Source organism: Pleuronectes platessa, chromosome 9 (genome assembly GCF_947347685.1).
Source record: "Pleuronectes platessa chromosome 9, fPlePla1.1, whole genome shotgun sequence".
Taxonomy (NCBI): Eukaryota; Metazoa; Chordata; class Actinopteri; order Pleuronectiformes; family Pleuronectidae; genus Pleuronectes; species Pleuronectes platessa.
The window spans coordinates 8,358,044-8,378,943 of NC_070634.1; the positions used below are offsets into that span (position 1 = coordinate 8,358,044).

Genomic DNA, 20,900 nt, shown 5'->3' on the forward strand with positions numbered 1-20,900 from the left:
ACAGGATGTGAGAGGTATGCAGTGATGCTTCATGCACGTTTCTTCAGTCTAGAGGTGTGTCAGTACTGCGTGGAGAGCAGGTTAGCCCCTTTGAGTTTTTCTGCAGCCCTGATGGTCCATCGCAGTCTGTTTCTATCTTGTAGGGTTGAGTTGAAATGGTTTGTCCATTAACTGATTGGTTTATCATTCATAGTCAATTGTTACTGAAGTCTTTTTAAGCTCCGGTTCCAGTTTCTGGCAATGTTCACCTGATTTCTTGGTGCTCAATGCTACTAAAATAAGTTTGTTGTTTCAGACACCTGATTCAACAACACACAAATCATCAAGATGTTGTTTTAAACCATTCTGACTTGTGTATATCTCACATTTCCAAAACATTTCACAAAACATTTCCAAAGATCAGTCAAGCATTGATAATAATCCGGTTTTAGGGCCTAATCTGCATATGTCCCCCACCACTGCATTTAACTTTGCATGTTCAGAGTCAAGCTGACAAGACAACGAGTAAATAGTCTAAACACTCTCATGTTGGCTTTGACCTGTGTTTAAAGTGCTGCCACCTGCTGGAGCATTTTTACACATTTTCAATCTGAACGCACAGTTAACAGCTCTTCTCACGGGCAATGTTTGATGCACATTCCAAATGAGTACCTGTTAATCAATCAGATTATTGCATCTGAATTATAGATTTTTTTATTTATTCCCGTCACATTTCACCCGGAACTGTTGCGAGCGTTTTCCCCACGGCCCCTTTTCCATGTTACACAAAACAACGCCGCACTGAAAATGACTGGGCGCTCACTCCTGAGTTGGATCCGTATTTTCTGGTCTTTTCTCGCCTGTTGTTTCCTCGCCGCTCTTTGCGTTCACAAGCTCTCCAGAAAATATCAAACGTGTCGTCTGTACATTGTATTTCAGGATCTCATTCGCTACGGGAAAACAAAACAAAACCTCAAACGAGACGAATGGCTGCGAGTGTTCGACGTCCCTAAAAGGTAAGAAACGATTCCCCCCCGCAGCTCAAACACAACCGTGACTTATGTGTAGACTTTCTACAGAGATTAAAAGTCACGTTTTAGCTGTAACACCATTGTTTACCTCTTAATAATCTGAGCATGAAGATTCAGCTGCACGTGCACGCGCATCCTGACTGATGCCTCTTCTCTCCTCCAGGTGTTTCTGGCACTTCTACGCAGTCTCGGTTTGCTGGAATGGTTTCCTCCTGACCTTGTACCTGGACTCAACGTTTCGGCATCAGCCGCTGCCATCGTGGCTCACGGGGATGTTAGACATGTTGTCAGGTGCAGGAGGCGCAGACAGCCAGGGTAGGCTGCCCCCCCCACCTGCTCTGTTAACGCTTTACTCCCCCTGTTTTACTGTGGTGTCTGATGCTGCTCCTGCTTGTAGCCCCACAGCTCTCCACTCTCCTGGTGCAGCTGCTGCTCTGGCTCCACTCCCTCAGGAGGCTGCTGGAGTGCCTGTGTGTCAGTGTCTTCTCCGATGGAGCCATGCATGTGCTGCAGTATGTCTTCGGTCTCGGGTACTACATCGTGCTGGGGTTAACAGTGATCGGCTCAGATCATGGGGGAATAGGTGAGAACGAAAAGACCCCCCCCTCCTCCGTATGAGCTAGTCACTGCCTCTACTATGTTGTGTTGATGTTTGTGCTGTTCTCTTCAAGGGGCTGGCTCCCTCCTCTCCCAGTTGAGCTGGTTTCACGTGGCTGGGTTTGGATTTTTCGTTGCCGCCTCGCTGCTGCAGCACCAGTCCTTGGTCCTGCTGGCCAGGCTGCGCACTGGAAAGTCAGGTAGGCCCCAGCAGTTCTCTTACAGTTACTGTGTGTTTTGTTTACTACACAGGATTTTTAATGAGCATTTCCTACAGTATGTTGATAAGATATTTCTCTTGCTACCTTTTTGTAGTGAGTTGATTTGTGAGCTTTTAAAGAAAAACAATGAGATAAATGATGCTTTAAAACCCCTGTGTACAAGTCCTCCAAGCAAGAAAGTAATGGAACTCCGAAAAACATGTTCACCGTTAAACTATCTCCCCTCAAAGTCAGAAATTTTATATTTGGTCCAAAAACATCTTAAAAGTAGATTCATTTTTCTGAAATAGAGCAATATTAATTTATTTGCTAAATGTGATGTGATGATTAGTAGTTTGCATTTTTTAATCCATTTGAAAATTGGATAAATTCTTGGTTAGCAAAGTAAAAGGTTTAGATCAATCTATTTCTAATACCGATTTAGAGAGAATTTTCGAATTCTAGGTCAAACAGATGCAGAAATGTTTCTTTTTTTCTTTTACATTGCTTGGAGAACTTGTTCAAAGATGATCAGTAGTTGAGGCCATTTGTTAGCCTTTATGAAAGTGCTCCATGAAGGAAATTATCATATTTACAACTGTAACTCTTTTGATTTTGATATATTTGTTAGAATATTATGTGATGTCATATTTTTGACATGAACAAAAGTGGAAAAGAAGGAAAGAAAGAAAGAAAAACCCTAAGTGTTTTATATGTGGGATAGTCAGCATGAGGGACCCCTTTCACATTACACATTCACATTTCATTCATTGGTCATATAAAAGTCACATGATGTATTTTCTGTCTGTTGTGCTGCAGGATCAGTGGAGACGCTGGCTCACAGACTGCCAACCGGAGGCTGGTTTGAGCTGGTTTCATGCCCACATTACTTCTCTGAGCTGCTGATCTACATCTCACTGGCCTTGGTGTATGGAGGCCGGTCTTTGACCTGGTGGCTTGTTGTCCTCTATGTGCTCTTCAACCAGGCACTGGCTGCACAGCTCTGTCATGAGCTCTATATCAGCAAATATGAATCATACCCGAGACACAGAAAAGCATTCATACCTTTTGTGTTTTGAATAGTTTTGCATCTTGATATGCATTCCATTTTGGGGAAGAGTAAACAGGATCTGAATGCGCAGGAATGAACTCGCCTCTCACAGCGTTGGTTGAAACAGTGCACTCAACCAAGTGGAGCTGCTCGATACTCAAAAGGACTTCATGCAGTGCAGCTGCTCCCGAGTGTGAACATGAGGCATAGCAGGGCTGCAGGATTGTTCTTCAACAGCAGAGGTGTCTCCAGGGGAGCTGTTCCTCAGACGCTGATGTGAAGAAATGAGGAACCTCACCACAAAACACTTGTTTGTTACAGCATGAACCTTGTTTTTGTAAAAACTAAATACTGTCATGAGATGTTAACATATTTTTGCATTGTTAGAATAAGCAACTTTAAATATTTGATTGATAAGAGGTCATTTCAAAACATAAGGGGAAAGGGAGAAACATTCTTAAATCGTTTTATGTTGTTGCAGAATATGAAATGTTCTCTTTAAAACAGAAATCCAACGAAGATGGTAAGAGAGAAACCTATAAGACAGTCGGACATATTTTCTAAATAATTGCAATTAAAGGAAAATAGAGAAATCATGCCATTTATGCTCCGATGTTCTGTTTGTGTGCTTGTTTATCTCTATTTATCTGAGTCCATGTGGAGTTTATGCTAGGACTTGGTGAACCCACTAGATGGCGATATAATTGATAGTCAACCTGTGGCTGAAAACTGATATTAATGAATTAAAGATGAGTAATTTCGCATTTAAACTTGTATATTATCGTCAAATAATCACTGCTGAATATATAGACTTTAAAAGTGGCCGATGCAACGACTGGATAGACATTTAAAAAAGGAACATTTGCATATTAAAGACTTTCGACATATTTTAAGATCTGATCTTTAAAGGCACTAATATAAAAATAAACCTCTGATGATGATTCAATTTTATATTATACATTTTATATTTTACATTATTTACTAAGGTCTCAATGCTTCTGATACTGACAGTGAGATTGACCAATCACTGAGCTCTCCGGTGCGTACGTCAGCCACTGGTCTACGTCATTGTTGCGCTGGTCCAATCATCGCTCAGCTTTTATGGCCAGTGCTACAGCATGGTTGTAACTTCCGCCTGAGTTGGTTGGGCTTCCTCTGAGCGTGACGTGTATCACGGAGGACACCCGTATACTGTGGATGATGCTAATATGAAGTTAGCCCGTCCTGCTGCCGGAGATATCAAGTGATCAGCTGTGTAGACATCCACAAGCCAACGGTCTTCGGTCGGTGCTTCCGGAACAATCATGTCTGTGACGCTGTGTGGAGCACAGGGACGGGCTGGGAGAGATGTTTTACGCGTCTTGGTTCCGCTCGCCGCCGCCGTGTTGTTGTTTTCGGTCGGAGTCGCTGCAGTTCCAGAGGAGCACAAAGCGGTCCCGGTGCAGGAGGTGCTCCCACAGGAGGTCAGGAGCTGCCCCTTCAATGTCTACCTGCGATTTAGACCTTTGAATTGCGTCGAATCTGCCGCCGGCGGCGCCAGTGCTGTCTGCTAGCACAGCCGAGCTAGCCTGCATGCTAACAGAGACGTGTCCCATTGTTTTCCGGTGTTTCAGTTTAACATGCTAATTGGTGATAATGTGTGTATGTGAGGGAACGTGTTGAGGGATGAGATGTGATAATGTCCACAAGAGTTTAATCATATCGAAGATGTTGGTGAAGCATGTGGGCCCAGCAGTAGCCAGGAAGAAACTCACTGACCTTATTGATTAGATAACATATACAGGATATCAACTTTATTGATTGGAAAACATACAGGATGTAAACTTTATTGATCGGAAACAAATACTGGATATACACTTTATTGATTGGAAAACATACAGGATATAAACTTGATTGATTAGAAAACAGGAACAGGATATATACCTTATTGATTAGAAAACAGGTACAGGCTGTATACCTTATTGATTGGAAAACATATTCAGGATATATCCTATTGATTTGAAAACATACAAGATAAATATATACTTACCTTACAAAAGTACTTAGTTTATATATACTTACTTTAATGGTTAGAAAAGAAACGTATAGGATGGATATAGATACTGGTTGTATTGATTTGAAAACGCTCCACCTACTACTCTGGCCTCATCCACTACGGATCTGCTAACCCCAAGGTCCTCTTCTCCACAATTAACAAACTTCCCAAACCCATGGACAATCTCTCCCACTCCTTCCTCTCATTTTACCAATCAATGATCGAGACCATCTACAAACAACTAGCCACTACCAGCCCACCTCCATCCCCAGCTGATCACTCATTCTCCCCTATCACCCACTCAGAACTCAATAACTCACTGTCTGGCATGAAGCCCCCGACCTGCTCCCTGGACCCATCCCCTCTACATTAGTCATAGCATGTCTCCCTGCTCTCCGCTAGCTCAGCCTCTCTATAACCAACTCCTCCCTGTCTACTGGCTCTGTCCCCCCAGCCCTCAAACCCGCCTCTGTCACACCAATCCTCAAAAAGCCTGGCCTTGACCCTGACATCCCCAACAACTACAGCCCCATCTCCAATCATCCCTTTCTTTAAAAAATACTGTAACGTACTTTCGCCTCCCAACTCAAAACCCACCTGGACGCCAATCAACTACAAACCATTTCAATCCAGATTCAAATATCATCACAGCACAGAAACCGCCCTAATCAAAGTCACAAAAGACTCTTCTCTGAGGATCTCTCTCTCGACATCCTTATCCTCTTTGACCTCAGTGCTGCCTTTGACTCCATCCTCCTCATCCACCTTGAGTCCTCCCTGCACATCACTGGCACTGCCCTCTCCTGGTTCAACTCATAACTCTCCGCCACCAGTTCATCAGCATCAATCCAACTCCAACTCGGCCCTAGTCTCCCAAGGTGTCCCCCAAGGTTTGGTGCCTGCTCCCCTTCTCTTCATGCTCCCCCTCGGTAACATCATACACCACGATGGCCTCCATTTCCAATGCTATGCTGATGACACCCAACTCTACATCTCCACTAAATCCATCACACCCACCACTTACTCCACCCTCACAAACTACCTCACAGATGTAAAGACCTGGATGCAAAATAACTTTAACAAACTCAACAGCCACAAATCTAAATCCTCATCCTCGGCGCCAAATCAATCACAGACTCCTGCCAAAATGTCTCCCTTTCCATCGACTGCTTCACTGTTCACGCATCCACACACATCCGTAACCTCGGCGACCCTCTCCTTTGAAATCCACGTCAACCACATTACAAAAACAGACTTATTCCACCTAAATACATTTTCCCGAATACGCTCTTCCTCAGCCGCTGAAATACTGATCCACGCCTTCATCACCTCACGACTCAATTATTGCAATAGCATTCTTTACGGAACATTCACCAAAATCATCAACAAATTACAATTTGTCCAAAACTGAGCCGCCCGGCTGCTCACCCACCCCCGCAGCAGAGCCCACATCCCCCCCGTCCTTCAACACCTTCACTGGCTCCCCATTCAACAAAGAATACAATATTCTCGTCATCACATCTCCTGCACTGACACAATCCCACCCACAACTTCTGATACACCAAACTCTTCACCCCTCTAGCCCTGTCCAAGCACGGGGGGGACAAGGCCTGCTCCATCGCTGCCCCCTCCCTCTGGAACTCTATCTCCCAACATCTCAGACATTTTCCCTAACTCACCTCCTGCTAAAATGTGCTCAAAACCCACCTTTTTTAATCTGCGATTTATGTATGTTATATAATATAATACTTTTAACTGCTATTTTAACTTGTTGTTTTTACTGTCACTGTATTTACCATGGTAAAAGTGCTATTATTATCATTACAACATACAAGATTGATAGATAATTACTGTATTGAGGAAGTACAGGAGTATGTATATAGCAAGCTTTGCAAATAGTCAATACTATTAGAGGTCGACAATATACAATGATTGTTAGTTTAGCAAACATTACACTTGAACATATTTACTAACTAACCCACTGTTACTCTGTGTGGATTTTTTTGCAGAAAGCACCAAGTCCTCATCCAGTGGGCCCAGTAGTTTCAGAGAATGACCCCACCAAAGGAAACATGGGTTTCATTCATGCCTTCGCAGCCTCTCTCTCCGTCATCATCGTCTCAGAGTTGGGAGACAAGACATTTTTCATCGCAGCCATCATGGCCATGCGCTACAACCGTCTCACCGTGTTGACAGGCGCCATTCTGGCTCTGGGAATCATGACTTGTCTCTCTGGTAAGTAGAAGTGGATGTTTGTTTCTGTGTTTTTTTGTTTTAGAATTACAGCATCCTCTCCCAGCAATAATAAGGTATTCTCCCCACTCCACTCCACAGTGCTGTTTGGTTATGCCACCACCATCATCCCTAGAATCTACACATACTATGTATCCACGGCTCTGTTTGCCATCTTTGGTGTGCGCATGCTGAGAGAGGGGCTGAAGATGAGTCCAGATGAGGGTCAGGAGGAGCTGGAGGAGGTGCAGGCAGAGATCAAGAAGAAGGACGAGGAGGTGAGTTAAGTTCTTACTGGGTTGGTTAGTAGCAACTTGGACAAACACTTTTTTATATCCCAGTACCTTGCAAAATCCCTGTAGCTCTACTTCAATGACCCTGTTAGCTAAACGTTATGCCTGAAGCCAAATTGCATCACTTCTGCATTTCTTGGAAATGTGTATTTTAATTCGGTTGCACACACGATTGTGTTTGCAACACACCAGGACATAACAAGTTGTAACCTGCAAATGTCATGCTCTCCATGATAAAACAGGTTCAATAGGTATCACACAGAGAAGGAAAACCTTGTAGTCACAACGTAGAACTGTTAACAGTGGAGATACTTCTCTACTTATGAAATTAGTGTTATATGGCAGCTTGTGAAAAGTATGAATAAACAGCTGTTTTAAAAAAGTATGAATATATATATTATATATTCAGCGATTATTTATTTGCAGCTCAATAATTCTATATTTGAGGTTGTCAAACACATAATCTGCTTCCAAACTAAACACCTTAACAAAGATCTTCAGTTCTTTTTGTTTTGTCACAAATCCTCTCGCACAATGCCTGAAGGAACTCACCTGCATCATCTGCATATTCAGATGTCATGCAAGTTGTTTGTTCTTGCACACAATGCACAATTTGACTGTGTCAAGTTCTTGCAGCTCTGCAGCAGCAAAAAGGTTTCTCCGCAAATTATCCCTATTCTTGAAGTTTCAAGTTTCAGCTCGCTCATCACAAAACTTGACTGCTTAATATTACCTATATCAGAATGTGTTCTTGTGAAAGCAGCTCGTGGGAACACAAACTAACCCACAGAGCTTGGAACTTTAACCAAGAGCATTTGTCCTTGTAACACATCCAGTTAAGCTGCATGTTTCCGTCTGTGATGATGTTTGAGCGTGAGCTTTTTTTCCATCACTGCCACTGTGTCCCTACACACTGGGCACAATTTTACTCTAATAGAGAATAATCATGTGTCCATCTCTCTTGTTAAGCGCAACATTACACATGTGCTACTTTTTCTGGACAGTGGTAATGATGTTTGTCAGAGATAGGACATAACAGCTCAATGTGTGTTTTCATTCACACCTACCATGACCTGACAGCCATACAGCCAGAAGGGACCACTCTGCAGAACATGTTAGACTGCAATTGTTTTTACTTCAGAAAAAATACTAACTTCTGTCATGTCTCCTGGCTGTATTTGTCCTGGATGACAGAGTTCTCAGCCTCTTGCCTAGAAATACACTCCTATCCCTTGAACATCAAGTTGTACAACTCCAATTGACTTTAAGTCAGTACGTGTAACAGGCTGCAGTTATGTTAGAAGCCACATTCCATCTCTTCGTTTGGCTACTATTCCTGACTGCTTGCACCTTCTATCTAAGGCAGAGGTCTTCAACAGGGGTCCGTGACCCCTAGGGGGTCCGCGGAGGTACTGCAGGGGGGTCGCAAATTCTTTGGATGATTAGACAATATTTTAAATTTTTTATTTATTTTCGAACCAATTTTCCCCCCACAAATTGAAATGTCTTTAAATACACATTAACATGCATCCAACATATTGTGAGGCTGATTTGACCCTCTGCCTGACAACCTCCATCCGTCCAAGATTAGATAAGTTGTTGAATTACTTTAATAGCTCAGTGTTGTATGCAGGATGTTTGTTTATACATGGCAGTGGCATGCTAACCCTGTACCTTGCACATGTTTAAATAAAAAACATATGAACCCATGTAATATTTGAATAGCTTAGTATTGAATGCACAATAACAGGGTAGCTATGTTTATACATGGCACTAGGCCCAGTTTAATATAAATCACAATTTTATACAATATATATATAGTAGGGGGTCCCCACTCCACCTTTCCAACAGTTTGGGGGTCCTTGGCCTGAAAAACGTTGAAGACCCCTGATCTAAGGTATAAGCCCCATTTAAACATTGATCCTGATATATTGCTGGTCCACTTTGCGTGTTTACACGTAACCAAACAAGCCGTATGTGATTTCATGTAGCATGTCGCCGTTCAGGAATCAGGAGCATAATGTGTAACACAGAGTCGGCATCGGTCCTCTCATCTCACCTTTTACACAGCCAAACAGTATATTTGCTTCTGTGAGTAGCTCAGCGGCCAGTTTCTAGGTGGAACCAGGTGGACTCTGTACCTTTGTAAAATGGCTCCATACCATGTGGTGTAAGGAGTGCCACTGTTGAAGCACATATGTATAGTACTGCAAAGTGAATGATGACTAGTCATACCGCTGATCCAATCCAAAACTCTTCTGTAGAATTAAGTCCTGACTGGAAGTAACAGTTATGAAAAATATTCTGCTATCTCAATAGATTTGTTAGGCAGGTAGGGTTGCAAAAGTTAACCGATTTTATAGGTAAAAGTTGATCATAAAAATAGTTGACAAGAATTAACCCGAATAAAGGATTAGTTGGTCTAACATCTCCTGATGAGGGGGAATCATCATCCAGTGTTTCAGTAGAATCACACTGTCTTTGTCTGCTCAGCTTCAGCGATCTAAACAGGTCAATGGGACTGCAGATGTGGAGGCTGGATCGGGGAACACGCAGCCTCAGAGGAAGTGGCACAGCTTCATCTCACCTGTCTTCCTCCAAGCCTTCACCCTCACCTTCCTCGCAGAGTGGGGGGACCGCTCCCAGCTGACCACTATCATTCTCGGAGCACGGGAGGTTTGTTCGAAATTTTCTTTGACACTATTTTAGGGCTTTAATCGATGAATAAAAATAGTTGTAAGCTAATGTAGTAATCGATTACTCTGGTCGGATATAATACACAGCGCACACATTGTGGCAGCGCTCATGATGTGGGGGCAGTAAACAGCTCACGTGATTAGTCGTTTAGACTTTACCTGCGACTCGTAAGAATTTTTATATATGGTGTGTATATATATAACATTCTGACTCGTCAAAACAATCATTAATTCAGTTCTAACTACTCAAAACGCAAAATGTCAACATCTGTAATAACATAGTAAGATTCAAACAACTTTTGTCCTTCATGTGTGTTTAGTTATGTTGCAGCATCTCAAGTTTATTGTGTGTGGCCCCAGTGGGAAATAAAGCCTTTGTTTATTTATTTTAAATAGACCGCAAACCACTTTGTGCGGTGCTAATACACTGGTAATTAAAATCGCCAGCAAAGGCAAGGTGTAATTTTCTTTCACATCAACATGACATGCTCTTTTTTTAATTTAAATTCCCAGGATCCTTTTGGAGTTGCTGTGGGTGGTACACTGGGACACTGTTTGTGTACAGGACTGGCTGTGATAGGAGGGAGAATGATCGCCCAGAAAATATCTGTCAGAACAGGTACGTTGCTGTGTTTTCATATCCTGTTGTCACTACACCATTAAATTTTAGTCCTTATTATAAGCAAGCTGCTTTTTTTTCCCATTTGATTGGGGAGTATAGGCAGATTAAAAAGAAATATTTATTTTCAAAATGTGAGTAGGCAAGATTCCTGAGTTGTCAGTTGTCATACGAGTGTAAAATACTTGCAGTGCATTGGTACATTTTTTTGAAGTATTTGCACCAGTTAAACAAAAACTACAGCGGGAATTCATTTAATTCAAAGACAAAAAAAATATTCGACTGCTGTCATTACTATTCACATGGTACTTTTATGTGTTGGCTCATGTGTGTGTTGTCTACCCTCATTCCAAGAGACATGCACATAAACACACACACTTGTGTCCATGACTTCGGAGGACATTACATTGACTTGTATGGATTTCCTTTTTCTAACCTTGACCTTAGTTATTACTCAGAATTTAATGTTTTGCATTATTTGGACCTACCTTGTGTCCCCATAAGGAAGATGAGTCCCCATAGAGTGACTGTAAATAGATTTGTGACACACAGTCACACACACACCACATAGAGAGAGAGTCTGGATTATATTCAGTGTAAGAAAGAAAAACAGTTCTTGTATGTTGGAAAAAAATCAAACTATTGTCCTAAATCTTGGGTTTAGGTTACATTGTTGGTTTTGCTCATTAGAATAAATTAATGATAACTCAATCTGTTTTGTTTCCACAGTTACAATCATTGGAGGAATAGTTTTTCTGGCGTTCGCCTTCTCTGCCCTTCTCATCAAGCCAGAGTCTGGATTTTGATTGGACGAACAACTTTTCAGGTTCACTCTGTATATACGTGTAAACTTTGGTTCACTTGCTGTTGAGAGATTGTGTGTGTGTGCGTGTGTGTGTCCAACAGACCTTGTGACAAGTTGAACAGGAAGCCAAAGTCCCCTCCTCCTTCCTTTAGACAATTTCTGTTCCAGTAGAGCCTCTAACACTGAGTGCAAAGTTAGCATTAAATAAGATTGTCTTCACCAAAACCTTTTGGGAGTCGCTGAATACTTACAAAGCAGAAAGTCTAAAGTAGTGAGGAGAAACCATTGAGTAACAGACGTCGGTGTGAGAGGAGAGAAGGACGTTCTGTGGCTTCCTGTTCCAGCTTTGTTCTCTTCACAAAGTGTGCGAGAGGAAGAAGCCCACTCGCTGCCCTCCGACCCGTCAGTTAGAGGTTATGTGGCTCAGTCCGAACCCCACATGCAGTACGTTTCTAACACTTAGCCATCTCCTTTAGACAATAAGTCCATTTCAAAGTCATTGCCTTTTTATTTGTTTATAAATGTTGTATGATCCTTTTGTTTGTCTAACGTGAGCCCAGATGCTGGTGTTTATTCCACCTTCCTCTCTGGGAGACACTTTTTAATAGAATCTACTATAACTCCCCAAGAAGTGCGATATAATTTAAATTGAGACGGAGACATCATTGAAATATTTCCGAGTTATTCCCTTTGGCTGCTGATACAATGAGCAGTTGTTTTAGAGAGACAGGGTCCTGAACAACTACAATACCTCTACGTTCGGGTGTCGCCATACCTTACAGTAGATAGTATCTAGAGCTACAGCACAGCTCCTCTTCAAAAAGCTGATCACCCAGTGGTGATATTGATCGGGGGGGGTTTCATTATGGTCCACACCTGGTATCAACATCTGTCCTGAATGTGTCTCCTGAGATCACATGTGGCAGGTTGGAGGACGTCAGCTGAGTAGGCGGTCCTTCAAATGTGGCCCAGGACAGATCTGTGTTCACAATGTGAAGAGACTAGGCCACATGTGTCTCTGTCCACCTCAGAATGTGTTTTCTCTGATCGATCCTCAGGACACATTACTGAAGACACATTGGGGTGCGTTCACACATGAACTTCACGCTGAACACTTGGGATTAGACCATTCAGGACAGATCAGTTATCAACAGCGTAAAGAGTACAGATCATGTTGATGATCGGTCATTTTCAGAAACAACTCGGTGCTTTAGTCGTGAAGGGGCCTGAATCACGAAAGATGCTTTTAAACATGGACTAAACTCCTGATTATCTCCTGACATCTGTATGTAAGAGCACAAATGTCTGAGTGAGAGGCTCCTGACTTTCTCTAGGAGTTTATTCTCCGGATAATGTCTGAGTGAGCCCATGTGAGACTGTAAGAACACCTGAACGCTCCACAGATCACTGTGTTGCTCGTGAGTGACAGGAACACTTTGTGTAAAGTCTGGACCCAGCAGTGCAGACATACTCCAGAGTTCTTCTCCGAGAACAATTAGTCAAGGATAGAATGTAATCATGACACAATAACCACCATGTCATTTGTACAATTTGTTTACCCTCTTCAGCCATAAGCAGCTGTGTTGTAGCTACAGCGACACCTCAACCAGCAATGTAAGAAATCCCTGTGTTTCCCTTTTATTTAAAATGCTCTGTATTTATTTAGCCTCATTTTCTTTTAGCGTACGTACTGTAGACAGAGAACAGGGTGGGTAAGAGGTCAAAAGAAACAAGGGATGGAACTATTTTTTTAACTGAACAGGCCGAAGCTGTGTTGTCAATATTTGACAGACTGTGCCCGGCTGTGTAATCCGTCTGTTTGTGGGACAGGTTGGTTGAAATCTGAATATTTCTCTCAATAAAATGTTTCATGTGTGTCTTCTTTCTAAACCAGTCTTTTGTTCTGTGTGTGATAGACATGTGCTGAAAAGACCGTAGAGATGAGACAGAGGAAACAGAACACCGGAGACATTTCATAGGAATTTATTTCAGATTGAAGGGGAGCAAACGGTTGATACATTTGCTTCAGAAGGTTGTGTTGAATTTCTGAAAAGTTTGGCTCAAGAAATAAATGCAGAGCAGGACACAGGCAGACCAAAATCTGGAGGGTTACAAATACACTGTCAGGTTATTTGATGTCTAACCCCAAACTGAACAGAAGGTGGCAGTAGTTGATCTGGAAAAATAGTTTTGGGGTTACAATGTTTACAATAAAAGTTTTTTTTATAATCGCTGTAAAAAGAAAGGGTCTATATATTTTTTTTCTCTAAATTCCAAGGTCTTGGTCTTATTTCATGATTTTAGCGGTTAAAATTGAAGTGAATTTAATACCTTTTATCTTAGTTAATTTTTTGCCATGGATTTTTATGAAGCACTTTGTAAGTGCTATGCAAACAACAGTATAACACATGCTGTAAGTCAATTGTGCCAGGAGGACATTTTACATAATTTACGAGCTTTGTCAGCAATGATTCCTTCTCTCGTAAATATATATTTTATATTATTACAACTCTTGTTCCACTTAAACATTAACCAGTCACTGGTGTCGTAGTAGGCATTGTTGTTCAAAAGTATATTAATAAACACTTATGAATGCTTTAATCCATATTAATAGAGGTACAGCATACACTGAAATGTCTATAAACTGTAGAGAGACCTATAACAAAGTGTTGAAACCACTTTATAATAAGATTGAGGAATTAAAGTAACATACAGCTTTATTAAAGTTTTATAGATTAGAGCTGTAATTATGAATGATTACTCCAAAATACAATTATAGCTGCTCATCAGTCAACCTATATTCCCAGAGATTTTCTTTACATCACAATAAATTCACTTTTAGGACAGCTAGTTAAATAAAACCAGACATTAACTTCAGTTTTAGGGAAAAAATGATGTATTTATATCCTAAATTTATCTCTGCTATTTAATCAACCAAAATAATAATCAGTGTCAGAGTAATAAATGTAAATAATTATGATTGTCAATTTGGAAATGATGTAGTCAGAATGTTGGTAACCACTGATATATACATACAAATTCAAACATTAAATAATGTAAATTCATATTTTAGCTTATGTATCAATAAAGTGGTTTAATGCAGCATTTCTGGCAGTGATACTATTAGAGGTTAATAAAATTATTTTTGACCAGATCGACTCATATTCCTGTCATGTAACATGGTCTCAGTAGTTGAAGGCTGCATGTAGTAGTTGTTTACTGATCAAAGTTAATAAAGCCATTGGTAACTCGCTGCTTCATCTGAGCTGAAACCATGAATCCTGTTTCCCTTCTGGACGCAAACTAGTCAGTGATGTCACAGGCCAAACTGCTGCTGAGACACAAACCTGCAGGATTCAGAGCGCATTAACCTTTTAGAAAACGTCAGGAGATTGTTGTTGCTGAGTGGACTGCAGCAGTACATTCCCTGAGCCAAACCAAAACGCTACACAAATATGACGTGAAAGCAGAGAGAAAAAACTGAGACACAAGAGCTTCTAGTGTGAACATCAGAACTACAAAACATTGAACAGAATTCACCATGTCCTATCGTGTAGGGCTCATCCTCTGCCGTGCCCCGCTCTTTGGATAACAAAACATTTCCCCTCATGTTTCTATGACTGGGAACCACTGACTGGTAACTTTAATAAAGCATTGCTTTGTCTTTTAAACTGTGGCAGTTTGCACCTGTATTCCAAAACAAGACTGAACATGATCATGAAAAGAGAAAATACCTTTAAACTTAACAGTCTTCGTCTTAGAGCCCCGACCGATGTTCTGGTCTGCAGAAATGAGTCTTTCACAGACATATTGGCATTTGCAGGTGTTGGCTGATATGAATAATTTTCACATTGTTTTATGATTAAATGTGATGTTAAAAAAAAGTTTTTGTATACACTTTTTTATTTATAGTAGAGTTTATAGTTTAACTGTAAAATATCAAGCCTCAATAACATTTCTTTGTCATTAGGATTTCATATACCATAGGTCTTCATTCAAAATAAATAAATATATGTATATCAGCCAATATATCATGATCAGATTATTTGACTGAATATCTGTGGCAGTCTCCATAAGTCCACATCGGTCGGGCTCATCCTCGTATAACCACATGTAACCAGCTCTTTCTGGGGAAAAGGTTCAACAGTCTTTATATGTATGTCACAGTTGGCTTAGATCCTTCTCTCTTGTTAAACTCTTGGTTCGGAACTTTATACGTAGGTTTCATTTTAGGTTTGCACATTTAAAGGCTAAATAATTGACTTCTCTTATTAACAGTCCTATCATACATTGTGCAAAGGCTCTCGCAGCCACACACCTCCTCATGCAACACACATGTTAATGACATTGAATTACATTCTCGCAGGTTTATTGCACCTCGTGAATCTCACTCCAAAGGATCTGGGTCCCCTGTGCAGCTTTGTGAAATTGTGTTTAGCAGGGAACTAATGTGTTTTATTTAGAAACTGAAATGAGCTGCAGCCCAACCAATGATGAGCGAAGGATGGAGCAGCGCTGTGAAGATGGTGCAGACCACAAGGTCCAACTACAGTGGAGACAGCTGGCGTTAGGGACTGTATGAAACAACAGTGACATGCACTGTTGTTCTCAGTGGGGACTGAACATCATCTCAAGAAAGACAGTTTTCATCAGCGTCACCTTATTGTCAGTTATAATGTTATCAACTATTGTGATGCTACTTGTGAGTGAAGTGGAAATATGACGTGTGTCGCTGTTCACTGTCACTGCTGCTAACTGTTCTTTTGGAGGCTCTTGGTTCAAAACAGAGCAGCTGGAAATCTGCTAAATGTTGCATTTGTTCTTCATCACTTCACCATCAGGTCATTCTACTCCTTAAGAGTCACTTCTATGAAACATCAGGTTCAGGCCCCACTGTCGATACTTTTTCATACAGTCCCTTAGAGGTCTTACATGCAATTTGAAAAATCAATGACTTTATGACTGATTATACTAGTGTTCATACTCATGACACAGCGCTGGTGTTTGTTTGTGAAAGCCAACAGGAGACAAAACCACACACTCTACATGTATTATAAAAATACCCAGGTAAATATGAAAGGACTACTTTAGCCAACGTGTCAGCTACTGACGTGATCCAAGCCAAACATTTTCTGAAATGAGAATCCATCAGTTTAAATACACTGCAGGAGAGATTTAGGGACCGCCCCAATCACTCAACATTTAGGACGGACTATGTTAACTTTGGGGTTGAACAAAGGATTCAAAATGCCGAAGTGTGAATTGTGGGCAATAGGTCTTGTCAAAATCAACATTCTGCATTTTCAAATGTTCAATCATAGCTGGGCCTCAGAGCCTATGGCAGTTAAGCATTTGCTGTAACATTTAACATTAATGTTAACCTATTAGGTCTGTGTGTGTGTGTGTGTGCGGTCCAACTGTTGGGTCAAAGGCTGTATCCCCAAGCAGTTAGCCACAAATGAGGGTTAGTATTAGCATTTTTCCACCAGTACTCAAAGCCAGGCTCAAACCAAACAGTGGAAGAATTATTGGGAACATCTATGTCAAACAGGAATTTCCCACACAAGAACACAACAGCCAAACACACAGAGGTGAACAGACAAAGTGCTCGTGGTATCACCAGATACCTCGGTTCAAAGCTCAAAAAATGTACATTGGATGTTTGTCACCAGACTTGTGGCCGTGTGTCGAGCTCAGCCTGTCACTTCACACACAGATGAAGAATGGGCTGAGCTGACAGCTTGATACCATCTGGTGGTGAATTAGATCAGATGGGAAGGAGGCTTGTCTCTGTGTGTGTCTGTGTGTGTGTGTGTGTGTGTGTGTGTGTGTGTGTGTGTGTGTGTGTGTGTGTGTGTGTGTGTGTGTGTGTGTGTGTGTGTGTGTGTGTGTGCTAGCACTGTGTACCTAGGTCAAGTTGTCATCAAATGAGCCAGTAAGACATAAAATTGTCTATAATGAAGTATCTTTTTCATGACATGAAAAACAAACCATTCAAGCTCAAAGTTATGCTCCCTGTTCTAAATGTGCCGCTTTAGGCCGCCCCAGACGACTGCTGCTCCGACTTAGCGACTAGCTGGTGAACAGTGTGGAGCATTTAGCAGCTACACAGTCCAATATTTCCCTCAGGGCTCAGGGGAGACCAAAGACTGAAAGGGACTGAATGGTTGATTTACAATCATCAGAAATAGAACTAACGTTGCTTTGTGTTTACTGGATGTTTTAAGTGACAACTGCTGACTAGTACATTAGCTATACCAACTCAAAACGTTATGAGAACCCTGCAGGGTGATCGGCCTCTCTCTCTTTATTAACATGCATGGAGCTCAGACTGGACTACTGTGTCCAGCTCCTGTTTCTCCAAAAAGACTTTCCTGCAAATTGAACGGAGTGCTAATGCTGGGCTGGTGCTGGTTCGGAGCTGGTTCGACTTGCAAACCTTTTAAGAACCAGTTGGCTTTTCCATTGGCTGGAATCAGCCTAGAACCACATTATTACTTCTCTGTCTACGTCTCTAATTTCCCAGCAACACTTGCTGGGAAGACCTTAAGCATAACATCAACAATGGCCGAATAGAGTGTCTGTTTTCAAGTGCTGCTCCTGGCTTTGCAAACCTACATTGGCATCCAAACACAACAGATTGACAGTATTTGAGCTAGTTAGGTAATTTGGGGCCATCTCACAGCTGCCACAGGTAAATTGCTAAAAAAGAATGGATAGATGATCAGCGTGCTGATGGGAAATCATTTGATTAACCCTACGCTGGCACAAATCATATAACTCTTAGTTTGAGCATATTAGCAAAGGGTTAACAGGACTGACTGCAAATCCTGTAGTTTATTTTAAGGGATAAATGTTTATAGATTAGATATTAAGTGTCTTCAGACACCAAACAGGAATTTTGGACGGCCAAAGTGCTAAAATTGAATAGATAGTGATATAAGAAGGATTAGGTTGGCAATCTTACTGTTGAATGTTTAGTAGCCTTGGTAGCATTTTCTTCATTCACAATGTGTGTTTAAAGCTGAATTTTGAAACGTATATCATTTTTGACAGTTTTATGAAATTGCGTGAAAATATGGGTCAAGGATTAAACAAACTGTGACACAACAAGCAGCATCGACACTGTCTGCTATGCAGACTCACAAACAATCGTCCCCTAGGAGAAAGGAAGCCTGTGAAAATATCAGCCACAGAGCATTTTAAGATCTTTTTTCTGAGAAGACTAGAAAAGAAGCATATTCAAAGCTGCAAATAACAGACTATGCATTTCATTTCATGCATCATATAAAATATTAGTTCTTTCTTTTTCAATATATTTACAGTATATATTACACATGATGTTCTGTACAGTAAAAGTTCAATCTACAACACATTCTTAAAAATATTTTCTGACCCATAATTATTTTTACACGAAGAACAAGAATAGGAGAAAACATCCAAAACAAACTAGCCATGGGCCGTTTAGAAGGACGTCCTTGAAGCTCTGATTGAAGCTTCACTGCATTAACTGGTGAGCTCTGCATAAAATAATCCTGTGAGGGTGACTAGAGTGCACGCACACACAAGCTCCTGCAAACACACACTCACATACACACGCGCAATAAACACACAACAAGAGGGCTGGGGGAGGGGACGGGGGACAGGGAGTCCATTACAGGGAAACATGGCTCCCCGTTTTCATGGAGAAAAGGCTTCAAACCAGAGACAAAGCAAACTGCCAGAGCCGCAGCTAGCACGGTCCTGAGTTCTCTTCTCGGCAGCACTTTGGGCTCAGGAGATCAGTGCAAACAGCGAAAACTCCTTGTGAGGGAGGGAAGCCTCAGCCTGCCCACCCAGTCACTTACAAATGAGGCCTGGTCTCAGGGCTGCACTTTCAGCAGAACCCGTCTTGAGACTGCCATCACAAAGACACCCCCACCTCGGTTTGGCCCAATCCACTTCTGATTGGCTGCATCCAGCTACTGTGGCTGCGTAGTGGAGCGCTCAGACAAACTATCTGCTCTGTGACGAGCCAGTTGCTGTTTCTGCTGTTGTAACTGCTTCTGCTGTTGCTGTTGTTGATGTTGTAATTGTTGCTGCTGCTGTAACTGTTGCTGCTGCTGCTGGGTTGCGGCAGCAAAGGTACCCTGCTGCTGCAGAGGGAACGCAGCCTGCAGGATCAACTGGGTGGACTGGTTTCCATGAAGAAGTCGAGAAGCCTTCAGTGACAAAACGTGATTTTAGCAGAATTTTTGGAAAAACCTTTACTAGCTGAGCCCAGATTTGACTTTAAACTGCACCAGGCAACATTTGACATTATTTTCATTTGACTAAACATCACCGGACAGCAACAATCAATTATAACCTCCGCCATGGACGGATTGATTTATATTGTATTGTTCGTCTATCTGTGTGCTACCAGAGTTACTCAAAAATCTGAGATATTACAGAAGATTGTAGCTTCTTCTTCCCACTATTTTTTCTCGAAAAATATCTGAAAAAAATTATATATTGTCAAAATAGTGGTCAATTATTTCTGTTTCACTGAAAATAATGAATGTAATAAGTAATAGTTTCACTATTATTTGACGGTCTGTAAAACCTTCTTTTTAGATCTGTTTGTGTATTCAACTTTCCCAATTACAGTGTTATGTCAAATTTTAGTTTTTTTCATGTAAATAAATGACAACTGATACAGATTACTGTGCTACTCAGTGGAGAGAGGCAGTGGGGACTTCAATCTACATCGCATGAATACTTTCCATTTCACCAAATGAATTTATGGTATATAGTAAATAGATTGCAACCCTGTGGACACATGCTGATATTCTAGATGGTCACATGAACAGTGAACTCTGCACAAGTCGTGTAGCATGATCTTCTATACATTCTGTTTTATTGAAACTATTAAATACAAATTTGAAGCCACCAAAGTACAAAGATACCTGGTGCAGTGTAACTCTTCATTTCACTTTGAGTGTTACCTGTAGGAACTGTGTTTGCTGCTGGGCCAGTGGAGCCTGCACAGGCTGCATGGCTGTGACCTGTGACTGCAGCTGTTCCTGCTGCTGCGGTAGTTGCTGCTGCTGTGTTGGAGGCTGCTGGGAGATGCTGATGGTCTGCGTCTGGCCCTGCTGAGGGGCGAAGGCTGTCACCACTTGGCCCATAAACATGGTTGTAGGGACCATGACTGCCCCACATGCCATCTGTCCTGTCACTAGCTTGGTGAGCAGCTGGGGAGCAGCAGGGAACCTGTGCGGGACATGAAGGGGTGGAAGGTAGCAGTAACAAAAACATCTAGGAATGTATCCTCCGATCTCCGATTAGGTCCGATTTCTTTGTTTTAACTCTTGCACAAATATAATTTCGTTAGAGAGACA

General features: G+C 41.6%; 3 protein-coding genes across 6 annotated transcripts in view; 2 read left to right on the forward strand and 1 right to left on the reverse strand.

Annotated features, from left to right (window-relative positions):
- The first annotated feature begins 737 nt into the window (after positions 1–737).
- Positions 738–3,809, forward strand: srd5a3 (steroid 5 alpha-reductase 3). Its single transcript, XM_053430657.1, has 5 exons — positions 738–995; positions 1,174–1,325; positions 1,408–1,593; positions 1,682–1,807; positions 2,627–3,809. The coding sequence occupies exons 1-5, from the start codon at positions 787–789 to the stop codon at positions 2,884–2,886; spliced, it is 933 nt and encodes a 310-aa protein (XP_053286632.1). The 5' UTR covers positions 738–786; the 3' UTR covers positions 2,887–3,809.
- Positions 3,810–3,971: 162 nt separating this feature from the next.
- Positions 3,972–13,428, forward strand: tmem165 (transmembrane protein 165). Its single transcript, XM_053429977.1, has 6 exons — positions 3,972–4,321; positions 6,903–7,128; positions 7,228–7,403; positions 9,912–10,094; positions 10,628–10,733; positions 11,463–13,428. The coding sequence occupies exons 1-6, from the start codon at positions 4,163–4,165 to the stop codon at positions 11,537–11,539; spliced, it is 927 nt and encodes a 308-aa protein (XP_053285952.1). The 5' UTR covers positions 3,972–4,162; the 3' UTR covers positions 11,540–13,428.
- A 77-nt stretch (positions 13,429–13,505) lies between these two features.
- The window catches only part of clocka (clock circadian regulator a), a 30,100-nt gene continuing 22,705 nt past the window's right edge, over positions 13,506–20,900 (reverse strand). For 3 of the 4 annotated variants that reach the window (XM_053429975.1, XM_053429973.1, XM_053429974.1), the window contains 2 exons: positions 20,505–20,772; positions 13,506–19,739 (listed from right to left, as the gene is read on the reverse strand). In XM_053429975.1, the coding sequence (XP_053285950.1) occupies positions 19,500–19,739; positions 20,505–20,772 (508 nt within the window). In that variant the 3' untranslated portion in view covers positions 13,506–19,499. Of the gene's footprint in view, positions 20,773–20,900 lie in introns of all 4 variants that reach the window. The other variant, XM_053429976.1, reaches the window with a different exon arrangement.

Bases quoted from the DNA above. Each gene is read 5' to 3' on its own strand.
- srd5a3 (XM_053430657.1), top strand. From the start codon at position 787: ATGACTGGGCGCTCACTCCTGAGTTGGATCCGTATTTTCTGGTCTTTT. The intron at 996-1,173 runs GTAAGAAACGAT...TCTCTCCTCCAG, and splicing joins GTGTTCGACGTCCCTAAAAG to GTGTTTCTGGCACTTCTACG. The intron at 1,808-2,626 runs GTAGGCCCCAGC...GTTGTGCTGCAG, and splicing joins GCTGCGCACTGGAAAGTCAG to GATCAGTGGAGACGCTGGCT.
- tmem165 (XM_053429977.1), top strand. From the start codon at position 4,163: ATGTCTGTGACGCTGTGTGGAGCACAGGGACGGGCTGGGAGAGATGTT. The intron at 10,095-10,627 runs GTTTGTTCGAAA...TTAAATTCCCAG, and splicing joins TCATTCTCGGAGCACGGGAG to GATCCTTTTGGAGTTGCTGT. The intron at 10,734-11,462 runs GTACGTTGCTGT...TTGTTTCCACAG, and splicing joins GAAAATATCTGTCAGAACAG to TTACAATCATTGGAGGAATA.